General features: G+C 39.5%; 1 protein-coding gene across 3 annotated transcripts; it reads right to left on the bottom strand.

Moving 5' to 3' along the window:
- Positions 1 to 2,340: 2,340 nt before the first annotated feature.
- On the bottom strand, positions 2,341 to 9,840 carry LOC146552652 (adhesion G protein-coupled receptor G5-like). Of its 3 annotated transcripts, none has more exons than XM_085257685.1 (18): positions 9,812 to 9,840; positions 8,491 to 8,585; positions 8,333 to 8,419; positions 8,132 to 8,200; positions 7,852 to 8,028; positions 7,712 to 7,747; positions 7,543 to 7,614; positions 7,274 to 7,406; positions 7,021 to 7,177; positions 6,788 to 6,922; positions 6,581 to 6,691; positions 6,440 to 6,494; positions 6,177 to 6,274; positions 5,981 to 6,102; positions 5,640 to 5,905; positions 5,460 to 5,550; positions 5,095 to 5,375; positions 2,341 to 5,013 (listed from the first exon to the last, which is right to left on the bottom strand). In XM_085257685.1, exons 1-18 carry the CDS (start codon positions 9,817 to 9,819, stop codon positions 4,895 to 4,897), a joined length of 2,112 nt encoding a protein of 703 aa, XP_085113811.1. In that variant the 5' UTR covers positions 9,820 to 9,840; the 3' UTR covers positions 2,341 to 4,894. The 3 variants fall into 3 exon arrangements, with proteins under 3 accessions (XP_085113811.1, XP_085113812.1, XP_085113813.1); XM_085257686.1 differs by lacking the exon at positions 9,812 to 9,840 and adding an exon at positions 8,750 to 8,846; XM_085257687.1 differs by lacking the exon at positions 9,812 to 9,840 and having other exon boundaries at positions 8,333 to 8,410; positions 8,500 to 8,742.
- Positions 9,841 to 12,727: the final 2,887 nt, after the last annotated feature.

The raw sequence follows: 12,727 nt of genomic DNA, 5'->3' as shown, positions 1-12,727 counted from the left end.
TCAGTTCGAACCAATCTCTCTCTCTCAGCTGCATGAAATAGTCTGCAAGGTTAAGACTACCAACTGTTCCACCGATGCTATCCCCTCTCGGCTTCTGAAGCAGGTTCTGGACTCAGTCGGACCTTTCCTTCTGGTCCTGATCAATGCCTGCCTCAGTTCTGGTTGCTTTCCAACACCCTTCAAGCACGCTGTTGTTCAACCTCTCCTTAAAAAGCCTAATCTAGATCCATCCCTACTCTCTAACTATAGGCCCATTTCCAACCTCCCTTTTCTGTCTAAAGTACTGGAACGAGCCGCCCTCACGCAGCTCCAGCTATTTCTTGACAACAACAATCTCTATGAGAAGTTCCAGTCTGGTTTTAGAGCTCGGCATAGCACAGAAACCGCCCTACTGAGAGTTTTTAATGATTTGCTTTTAACTGTTGACTCTGGTTGTGCTGCTGTCTTAGTAACCTTGGACCTGACAGCAGCCTTCGACACTGTAGATCACAACATACTGCTAGCCCGCCTTCAACATTGTGTCGGTTTAAAGGGCACTGTCTTAAAGTTTTTCCAGTCCTATTTGAATAATAGGAGTTTTTCTGTTCACCTTGGTGAACTGTCATCTCCCAGAGCTCCTTTAACCTGTGGCGTACCTCAGGGGTCCATACTAGGCCCCCTGTTGTTTATTCTGTACTTGCTCCCTCTGGGCGATGTGCTCCGTAAACATAATGTGTCCTTCCACATCTTTGCCGATGATATTCAGATCTACCTCCCTCTGAGGTTGAACTGCAATGTTTCTTTGCAGCCGCTACTCTCCTGCTTGTCTGACATTAAGACTTGGATGACTCTTAACTTCTTACACCTTAATGAAAGCAAAACTGAAGTCATTGTGTTTGGGCTTCCTAAAGATCCCAACTTCTCTCTTGACTTTTTGGGACCCCTAACCTCCGATTGCACTTCTTCCATTAAGAGTCTTGGAGTTATTTTTGACAATGCTTTTAAACTTGATAAACAAATCAGCTCTGTAGTTAAGGGATCTTTTTATCATTTACGGATTTTAGCCAAAGTCAAGTCTTACCTTTGCAGGAACGATCTAGAAAGAGTGGTCCATGCTTTTATTACTTCACGGCTGGACTACTGTAATTCCCTCTATGCTGGCCTAGATCGTTCCTGTCTACATCGCCTTCAACTGGTGCAGAACGCTGCCGCTCGCCTGTTGACCGGTTCAAAAAAAAAGAGACCACATCACTCCGGTTCTCTGCTCTCTCCACTGGCTCCCAGTTGCTTTTAGGATTGATTTTAAAATCTTACTGCTGGCTTTTAAGGTTTTAAATGGCACTGCACCTTCTTACCTGTCAGAACTCCTTAGTACTTATCGCCCCAGGAGATCTTTGAGGTCAGCCGATCTGATGCTTTTAGATGTTCCCAGGTATAAATTAAAGACAAAGGGAGAGAGGGCGTTTGCTGTGGCTGCACCCAGACTGTGGAACAGTTTACCTCCTCACGTCAGATTCTCCAAAAGCCTAGAAACTTTTAAAACTGCTCTTAAAACTCACCTCTTTTCATTGGCTTTTAGAAAGGTTTAATTTATTTGTTTATTTATTTTTTATTTGATCAACGAGGTGTTTTACGAAATTGTGTTCTATTGTATTTTTATCTGTATTTACTGTACAGCACTTTGGTCAGCCTTGGTTGTTTTTAAATGTGCTCTATAAATAAACTTGACTTGACTTGACTTGACTTATTTTCTTTGTTGCCAAATATGGTTCAGACTATAAGTAAAAGCCGCCAGCTTAGTATTAGGGCCTATAAGACAAGTATGTGGCTGTAATATGTTATATGGTGATTATTGTTGTCTATAATTTGATTGTAATTTGTGTTCTATTTTCCATTCTGTTTGTAGAACCACACACATACCCACACCCACGCTAAATCTGCCATTAAAGAGCTGAACGGTCATCCCCTGTCCTCGTTATTGTCTGGAGGGTCATAGTGGCACTTGACCTGTGCACACCCTGCGATCATCACCGTAGAACTGAACCTCATATCAGAAATCATCATAACAAACAGCACTGTGCCAGAGAATGATGCTCATCCTACAGGATGCATCATCGTGTTTGACAGCTGGTACTCCCCTATACTCCTCTAAATGTGCTTCTCTTCATTGTGACCAAATAGCTCAGTATTTGTCTAGTCTGACCATAAAACCCTTCTCCAGAATGCATTTGGCTTGTCCATGTGCACTGCTGCAACTTTCAGTTATTTTATAAAATCACTCTAGATATGTGTGGTACAATCATTACACACTGTAAAAAGAGTAGTTTGAAGAAATCATTAATAACCAAAATTTAAAGAAAAGCATAATCTTTTATTTTAAGACTTTATTGTGTATACACATCATTTTTTCCCACAATACTTATATGTATGAAATATTGTGTCCTGATCAAATAGAAAAAAAGTTATTACAACATTTCCATTTACTACTACAATAAAACCACAAAAATGAGAACTAAAAAAGCCAATCAGAAGATTTCTGAATGAAAAATATATTAACATAGTAAAAAGTCATTGAACAAATCAGACCTTAATTTACCTAAATATGGTAAATTTTAAAGAATTGCTATAATTTTTATTTCAAAAAAGCTATTTTATAAATAAATACTAATGATTAACTTGACAAAAAAATCTACCACAAGCAAAGGAGTTTGTCAAAATACACTGAACATATTTAACTCTTTATTGTCATTGCACAGTTGTACTTTGTATATATGGGTACAACAAAATTGTCCCACTGTGATACTAAAATAAGGCAGGCAAAACACAATAAATAAGTAACATATATACAAAATAAAATATGTAGTGCAGAGAAAGAAAAAGGGAGATAATCCTATCCATATGCTCATAAAATGTGGTACATTTTAAAGAATAGTTTCAACATCCGAATAACTTCAGGGATCTTATCACTATAGGTAGTGTTGAGCTCATGTCTTGTTTGCCAGTTGAGCTTTCCCCACCGTGGATGCTGTTGTCTTCAAATTGTGGGACAATTTCAGAATAGTGAATAAAGAATAATGATCCTCACCATAAATTTAATGCCTAGCTTTTACATGTGAAAAGGCACCATCAATCCTGAGAGGTACTGTATGTAAAGGTTTTATATCAACATGTTCTCCCATGCAGACATCTTTTTCGAGGAATTGCTTGGATATTTCTACAAGAGAATGCTAAGATTATTAAATAGCATTTTTCTACTCTCCCGGGGTACTCAAAGCACTCAATGCAACATGCACCATTCACACAAGCACTATCTTCTATGCTTTAATCTCTGCAGGAGTTTGCTTCATTCTTTATGGCCACTGTTTACATTCTGCCAGATGCAGATTTGCATGCAGCTCAGTGTGCCCTCGAGGAGCAGGTACTGCACATGGATCAGGCATACCCGGACACTGTCATTATGGCTCTTGGGGACTTTAACAAAGCCAATCTAAGCCAGGAACTTCCCAAATATAAACCGTATATTAAATGCCCGACCAGAGAGGAGAGGACACTGGACCAGTGTTACCCTGCACTGCACTCGAACTTTCTGACCACGTCATGATCCATCTGATCCCTACGTACAGACAGAGGCTGAAGCTCTCCAAACCTGTCATGAGGACTAAAAAACTGTGGAGCAATGAGGCTGTGGAGGAGCTTCACACGTGTTTGGAGTCTACAGACTGGGACACAATGAAGGCTGTTTCTAACAGCTTGGATGAGTTTATGGACACTGTCACCTCCTATATCCACTTCTGCAAGGACAGCATTGTGCCATCACGCACCAGGGTGAGTTATAACAATGACAAACCCTGTTTTACTCCTAAACCCAAAAAGCTGTGGCTGGAAAAGAGAAAGGCGTTCAGAAGCGGAGACAGGGACTGCTACAGAGAGGCCAAGTACAGGTTCAATAAAGAAGTGGACATTGCTAAATATCAGCGCTCTGAGAAGATGCAGCAGCAGATCTCAGAGAATGACTCGGCCCCTGAGTGGAAAAGTTTTAGGAATATCACTTGTAGTGATGGGTCGGCCGCGAACGAAATGGCTCTTAGAGCCGTATCTTTGAAGTGAACAATGCGAGCCGGCTCCTTATTGGGAGCCGTGGGGTTTTTTTTTTCTTTCTCTTGCCCTCTCTTTCACTTTATGCTGCAAGTCACCCTTGTGTTTGCGCTGAGCAGAGACGGCAAACAAAGCCTTGTGTTTGCGCCCCTCCCTGAGCTGAGGGGGCGGGGGCGGTAGTTACACTCGCAACAGCAGTAGCACCAGTGTTGCCAACTTAGTGACTTTGTCGCTATATTTAGCGAGTTTTCAGACCCCCTTAGCGACTCTTTTTCTAAAAAGCAACTAGCGACAAATCTGGCGACTTTTCCTGGTGTTATTGGAGACTTATTTATGACGACTTTTTGACTTGAAAGCGGGTTGTCAACATGTCCCTGTCCCAACTTTTTGAGAGGTGTTACTGCCATCAAATTGAAAATGTCCTTATGTCTTTGACATGTTTCACTTTCCCACTTTAACATTTTACACCTTAACATCCTGACATGTTTACAATTGTGGTTGCGTATTCTGACTGAATCACAGCCTTCTATGAATTATTTGGCGTGAGTAAGACAAGTTTGTCTGTTAAAATATAAAAGCATGGGAACAAACATAGAGTCGTGCTCTGAAATGACTTCCAGAGTACTGACTCGAGCTCTAGTCCACATGAGTATTTGCATCAAAGAAGGTAATCTGGGTTAGTGCTTTCATGTCAGAAAAGCCATTCAGCGGAGAGCACATGGGAAGAATGACCAAGTTGTTTCTACACAGAGCAACCTGCTGGAACTATATGAAATAAAATGCTGCCCTCTTGTGTCAAAATATGGTAAAACAGCAAGCCTTATGCATAAGGAGACGTTACAGCTGTGTTTGATGTAGCTGTGCTGCTACTTTGTGTGTGGATTTTGCCGTCTCCAATAATCTTGCTGGATTTATAATAGTAGATGAACAGGAAGAAACCTATACAAATAAAGAAGAAGGTTAAGGACTTTTAATCCAATAAAGAATGAAGTCAGCTCACTGTGACAGTTTTAGATTTACCTTGAAAGGAGTTGAGGATGGTAAAGATGTAGTAGGAAGCGATGAGCAAAGGTCCGTAGCTGAAGAAAGCAAAAGCCCAGGTGATGCCAAGAAGGAGGAACAGGCTCAGAATGGTGGAAGTGTTGCTCTTAATGGAACTATTGTCTTGGGCCTTTCCTGCTTTTGGCATTAGAACGATTTGCCTTACAGTTAGAATGAATACACTCAGAGTGAAGACGAACACTACAGCATAATAACCAATGTTGACCCCCTGGTGGATACCAGCATCAGAGATCCAGCACCTGAAAAAGGGAGTACAACGTGATCCTCTGATGAAGATGTTTGTGTTTTATCCAAGAAATCTATTATCAGATTTACAGACTTACATTGTTGCTGCTTTCCCCTCATTTGTATTAATATTAATAGAATTATATTTCTGGGAGGCAAGAAGAGCGATCACCACCACAGCCGGTATGACTAAAGAGAAGATTAGGAATATAAATTCTCCTGTGATTATTATTCATAATATGAGAGCATAAGTATCATTTTTGGCTCAGGTCTCTTACCCCATCCTGTGATGCAAATCTTCAGCATGTAATGTTTCACTTCAGTGCAGATTCGACGTAGACTGAGGTACAAGTGTAAAGCCTGCATGAAGAACCAGGTAAAAGTGGCCAACATCCCGTAGTGCAGAACTGCTGCTATTGCCACACATGCACCTTCGATACCCAGATTTGAAATGCTCTCATTGGTCAAGAAGGACAAGTTCAGGATCAACATGGCGACAAAGAGGTTCATCAGAATCTTTGTTGCTTCGCTTGCTTTCCCCTTTCTGTGGAGCAAATTAGTGTGCGTAAGAAAAAGGACTTTACTGAGGTAAAAATCCAAACTGCCTCGGATCTCTTACCTGACGAGAACGTGCATGAAGAGACCGACGATCAAGAAAAACAGCGACAGTCCACAACCGATTGAAGTGATGTAGGTCAGAGTATTAACATCAGAAGTGCTAATGTTTGCAGGTGTAGGTGACTAGGTTCAAATAGTTATGTGTCAGTATGTGCTGTAAAAAAAATAATTTCTTATTTCCTATACAGCTGTCTTACCATGAGTATGGCAAAAAAGGTTAGATGTGTGCACTGGCAGGTGATGCTGTTATTGGTCTCCACTGTTTGACAGCCATCTGTGATCCAGAGTGATTTCCCTGTTGGACAGCAGTAATACAAAGAAGTAACTGTTAAAGACAGCCTTTATCACAGTAATCAGCGTGTGTGCAAAATGTGAGTGAACACTTCAAAGGTCTATAATTCCTTGGTTTTCATATTAAAATTAGATATATATATAGAGAGATCTATTTGGGGTTTTTTACCATTTGCATCTGTGCTGTTTCCATCCCAAGACATGCAAGAAGCATTCGCTCCTTTCTTTATCAAAATAGAAAATGAAAATCAGAATAAGTTTTCCTCTGAACTTAAATTGATCATTATTTCTGTTATGACATCACACTTACCTTGTCCACATTACTGTACTGAATCTCGATGGGTTGTGAAAGGTTTTGTATTTTTGCCCCCATTTCTATTCCCACTATCTCACTGTTTAAATAGTATTTACTGCTGTCATCCTGTTAAGATTAAAAGATTGTTAATAGATCAGGTTTGGTCAATATGTTTATACATTTTATAAAGATCATGAGTAATTAGTTCAGCTGTACTATTACCGCATGCATTTCTGGAAAGAGCAGAATCCCAAGAAATGATCCATTTCTCTCCACCGCCATTTTACTGGCCTCTTTAGGAATTTTCATTAAACGAAATGGGCCCGTCAAAGAATTGCTGTTTTCTTCTTCAACAGACTTTTAAAAATATTAGTAAAACAAAAAAAATAACAAAAGAAGAACAAAATAATATTATTAATTGAAGGTCATAAAATTGTGTTGCACAAACACCTTACATTTACTCCAGAGTTTTTTGTGAAGACAAAGTTCATGTTGGTTTGGTTTTCCTGGGGCAGTTTGGCAATCAGTCCTGTAATGTTGCCCATTTTCACTGCTGCTGTGCTGGCGTTACCCAGCTCTTTAAACAAGCATGATAGAACATTCATGGCATCTCTGTAAGACACACCGTTAATGTTTTAGAGCAGATTTCAAAAGCGTGTATTTATTTTTATTTGCTGTTATTGTTCTGTAGAAAACTGAGATATTTACTTTGCTTTGTCTGGGCTGGTAGGAATTTTCTCCAGGGTATAATTAATCTCTTTGTCTAGACTTTTCAAGACTGGTTTCTTACATAACACACATGTTTTATTGTCAAAGATAACGTAGTGTGTTTCTGTTACATCTGCATAGCACAGGCACATACAAACATTCATGGAAAAAAGCAGGAATTAAATTTTCAACCCCGTGCTCTCTTATTATCACAGTACTTACTAAAATGTTGTTTTTTAAATGATCCTGTTAAATAAACAACATAATACCTTTGCAAGCCACTCTGGTATTGGTTTCATTATCTAAACAACTGTCAGCATTCACTCTAATGCTTTTGGAACCTTCAACACATAAAAGTATGAAATTAGAACTTGTGCACTGTCACTGCTGTCACGTTGTTTCATGTAGAAATTAAGAGGAAAAGGTTTGTGAATTTACTTTCATTCAAGCAGCGGTTGATGTTATAAAGAAAACCTGCAACAAAGTAAGAAGTGCGTCAGATCACTGGTTGGAAACCTTTTCAAATAAACTGAAAATTATGACCATTGTGTGCAAAGTCTCATGTCTTAGAGGCTTACCAGGGCTGCTTTTGCTGTAGACCTGTGATGGCATACACGAATAATCATACTGTGGCTTCTTCATCACCACAATATCTTGCTTAGATAAAATCTCTTCAGTTGCATTTAGGATGTATTTGCCTGGTCCGTCTCCTTTTACTTTAAGGCTACAGGTGAAATTGTTTTCGCTACAACAATCTAAGACAAATACAGAAACAATCAAACACTTTTAGCAAATACCCAAGACGACTTTTTTCACCAACAGTCCGAAATATAAAAAACAAAAATTAGATAACTGTACCTGCAAGGCTATTGTTTGGCTGGATGTTGAAACAGAGTTTAGGTCTGTTGACCTCTCGGTAGATAGTTTCTAAAATATAACAATTATTTATTATATGTATTCTTATTTATTTAATAATCATTTCTAAAAACACAGGGTACTATTGTTTTCTTTGAACCTTTCAAAGACTATTATTTTTTCCTTCATTATTTTTGAACTTACGTGATGGAAAATATTGTTGAGTTAGTGTTTCATTACTGATAAAGAGGGTATTCTTGGGTGTGCAGTCTCCATTTGGACCTGTGAAAACTGACAACATGAAAAATCTGATTATGAGTTGATATTGAGAAATCTTTTAAGCTACATTTTGTTGAACTTACCACCCTCACTTATGTGGTTGCTGAGGAATATCCCATAAAACAGAAGCTTCGCAGCAAGCGTCCGGCGATGATTTACATCCATTGGTAACATTTTCCTAAAGAGAAATGGGAATCTTCAAATGAATCTTAGCTTATCACAGCCTGAGCGTTTAAGTACCTTTCGGCTTCTATTTCCCAAATGAGAATACGTTCTGCATTGTCGAATTTCACAGCAACTCACGTCCAGCTTACAGACATCACATGTTACTGACAAATATACCTTTCATATCTGCTTCCCTGCTTTGACTTGCAAATAAACTGGGCCCACGTCTCAAAGTTTATGTTTCCACAGCTGGCAGAATGGCACCTATTGTCATGGGCTGGAACAAAATGTACACTGTAGGCGTGAACACAGATGCTCCTGTAATGTTATCCTGTATTTTGTCCCCAGTAACTCGTGTATTCATATATTTTAAAAAAGGAATAAAGTGTGTGTGTGTGTGTGTGTGTGTGTGTGTGTGTGTGTGTGTGTGTGTGTGTGTGTGTGTGACTATATGCATTGAATTGAGGTTGAATGAGAAATAGATGGTTGTAATTGTGATAGTGCCTCAGGGATGCATATTAAAACCTTTACTTTATATCCGCTCCTCATGGGCTTGACATGGTAATTTGTGGTTTATAATAATTTCGTCAATACATACATCTTTAATGACTACGAAACAAGAATTGGGTGCTCAAGTTTGAATATTTTTTGTATTTTCTACAGTGTTCTTAAGTTCAAAAGCCTCACCTTTACTCCTCCACAAGGCTACATCTACACTAGCCCAGATAAATTTAAAAACTGCACCTTTCTTGGCTGCTACTTCAAAGCACATTGTGCGCTGTCGGTCCTGCGTGCTGCACAACAACATTGAATATTTAGTATTTACTGCTGTTTACACTTAGCTAGATTAATGCGATGGTTTTGTGTTTAGTATGGTTTTTTTTGCTTGTTTCTCTTCTTTTTCTCTCAACAGGTGATCCAGGAGATATTTTTCTCTTCTTTCTCTTTTTAAGTGCCCTTTCTCAATAAAATAAGATATAAAATAAAATAAAATAAAATAAAATAAATAATAACAACAAAGGTCAATCAAATGGACCAGTACGGCAATGCCACAATGATCCATTTGGCAAAGTAAATCCATTGGGTATCCTTGTTGGTTTTCAGACAACAATTCTGATGGCTAATGAACCAAATGGGACAGGCAAAAAAAAGAAAATTAAAGAAAGTCATGTATGCTGTACCATCATTCCACTTTAGAAAAAGAACAGTTCAAAGAAACCATTAATATCCCACAATTACCATGACATCCATGCCCATTCTGACCACAAATGCAGTTTGTGTCAAAGATGGGGCTGTAAGTGGGCACCGATTTAGCTTAGAGGCGACCAGGCGACAGGCCACGTGCCGTGTGGGCAGAAAGCAGCGGCAGTAGCCCCCTGCTGTGTTTCTTCCTGTCTATCTTCACTATCGGTATCCAACAGAGGCAAAATGCTAAAAAAAAGGTTTGGCTACATGAAATACCTAATAACGTTCCAGTCATTTTCCTTTACAGTCGCACTGAACATAGATAACAATAACTGTGTAATCTTTTTTAATTTTGACACCTTAAGGCATAACTAAAAAGCTCAAAGCAACCTTTTGGCTTGCATAATGCAGAATGCAAATCCTGACTATTTATTCCCTATCACAAAGCCACGCTTGTGTCCTGAAGGTTGCATGAGGGAAATAAACAAATTACTTTCGCAGCCCGCCAAGCAATGAAAGCAAATTACAAAGGTTACCCAGTTAGGTTTGCATTTCTGTTCTGATACGAACTGAAAGGCTTAATATGTAACTGACCTAACAAACAGCAATACATTTGTGTTGACGTGCAAAACATCATGACATTTCGAAAACCTCATCTAAAAGATTTTCATGAATTCCAATGAATGGCTATAAAGGTATTAGTAAGTACTGTTTTTATACAGTATTTTCTGAATACTGTATTGTACTGCAAATGTGCAAAAAATCTCTCTAACAGTATAAATATATAAAATAAGTTATTCTAATAAACAAACTACTATAAATATGTTAGTTAATCTGCCCGTCTGTCATCCAGTAGGAGCCTGAGCTGTACCACTCGGAGAAGGCAAATAAACAGATGTGAAAATGTTTTGCTTGTGTTTTTTTTTTTAGCACAGTGGAAATCTTTACAGTCATCATCCAAACAGATCCGCTGGCTAAATATGCCGTTGAAGGCATATATTATCATATTTCATGTAGGACTCTCTCGCTTGGAAACTTGTTTATCAAGAAGGTTACCTACTGACAATACAGATTCCCCAAATAATTGAATAGATTTAACAATCTTCTGTGGTAGCAACTTGTGTATTGACATTTGATTGTTTTTATTTAAATGTCAGTAAACAAGTTCCACCAAGTCAGTCCGTCTGGTGGGTGCTACATGGAAAGCTGCTGTCAAGATTCAAACGTCTTGATATGATATTCTCTCAAACAATATTAACCATATTCACAGTGCCAAAAAGTTGATTCTGTTCATCTGGACGTCACGTTTTCAGTGGGGGAAAGGTTTTTCACTAATCCAAGCAACAACAGGACCAGTATCAGCAGTATGTTTGCTCTGGAACTGTGTCTTCATTTCGCATATTTCACACACAAGGGTCAGTATTACAGGCAGGAACATGGGTGTGCCATGGGTTCCCCAGTTTCACCCAATGTGGCAACTTGTACATGGAAGAAGGGGAAAAGAGGGCTCTATTATCCTGTGCTGGAACACCAGATATGTGGATAAAAACTGGGTGAAAATGAAATCTCAGATGCACCAAAATTCACTGATCACATTAACTCGGTGGACTGCCGGGTCGCAGGGGCAGCAGACTAAACAGAGAAGCCCAGACCTCCCTCCCCCCAGCCACCTCCTCCAGCTTATCCGGGGGAACACCAATGGATGGATTAACGCGGTGGACCACACATCAAGTTCACTAGGGAGGATATGAAAAATGACACGTTAGCCTTCTTAGATTGAAGGATTTGCACAAATCTGAATAGTTGATTCTGTTCATCTGGACATAGCGTTTTCAGTGGGGAAAGGTTTAAGGGGCATTTAAAAGTTCATGTGTACCGTAAACCAACGCATACGGATCAGTATTTAAGGTTTGACTCTCATCCTCCACTGGAGCACATACTAGGTGTCATCAGGACGCTACAACACAGAGCGAACACCATCCCCACAGACAGAGCAGCTAGGGAAGAAGAAGAACATCATGCCAAGAAGGCCCTGAGTAAATGTGGTCATCCCAGCTGCACATTTGTCAAAGCTGGGAGGGCGCCTAAAGAAAGCTACACGCGATCCAGGAGAGAAGTACAACTGCTGCCTAAGCGAAATCCATTAGTGATCCTTTATGTGTCCGGATTAGAACAGCTGAGATGCATTTTCTCGAAACACAGCACCTCTTTAGCTTTCAACACAAACACAGTAATGTAGTGTAGCACTGTGCCAGGAGGATTGCCACCAATACATCGGAGAAATCAAACAACCGGCTAAGCAGATGGCGCAACACAGAAGAGCTAACTCGTCAGGCCAGGACTCCGCAGTCTATTTACACCTACAGACCAGTGGACACTCGTTCAGTGATGAAGATGTACACACCCTGGACAGGGAGGAACGCTGGTTTGAGCAGGAAGTCAGAGAGGCCATTTATGAGAAAAGGGAACGACCATCTCTGAATCGAGTAGGGGGCCTAAAGGTACATCTTTCACCATCTGTGACTGCTGCCATTCCCCAACTCTGTGAATGTTACTCACGGTCATTGATTAAGTATCACTGATCAATGCTTTGATCAGTGTTTGTTGATCAAAGGTCATGACAGTTTGCATATTAATGATCAGGAAACTGACCTTACAGCCTATTCGTCAGTGATATTAGCTTCAGTCATTATGCAAATGTACTGTTTATAAAGTCCGGGAAACCTGCAGTGAGCTGAAACTGAACAAGTCACTTGGATTAGTGATGAAATGTTTCTCCCATTGAAAACGCTGAAAACATCCAGATGAACAGAATCAACTTTTTGGCATTTCCTTACCTGAATTACTGAGCATGCATCAAGACATATTCAGATTGGATGTATCATATTGGATGTACATCTACATGGTATCACTGGGAATTTTTAACAAAACTGTGTTGCATTTTTTGTTTTATGGACATTTTTGTCTGCA

This window comes from Mchenga conophoros, linkage group LG19, assembly GCF_057382185.1.
Source record: "Mchenga conophoros isolate Kocher_MC1m ecotype Shallow Benthic linkage group LG19, M_conophoros_male_GT1.1, whole genome shotgun sequence".
Classification (NCBI taxonomy): domain Eukaryota; kingdom Metazoa; phylum Chordata; class Actinopteri; order Cichliformes; family Cichlidae; genus Mchenga; species Mchenga conophoros.
Note: the sequence above shows the minus strand (reverse complement) of the source record. Positions and strands in the feature narration are given on the sequence as shown.

Coding starts and splice junctions, on each gene's coding strand:
- LOC146552652 (XM_085257685.1), bottom strand. Junction 7,615..7,711: donor CAACCGCTGCTTGAATGAAA/GTAAATTCACAA, acceptor TATGTGTTGAAG/GTTCCAAAAGCATTAGAGTG. Junction 6,103..6,176: donor CCTTTTTTGCCATACTCATG/GTAAGACAGCTG, acceptor ATTTGAACCTAG/TCACCTACACCTGCAAACAT.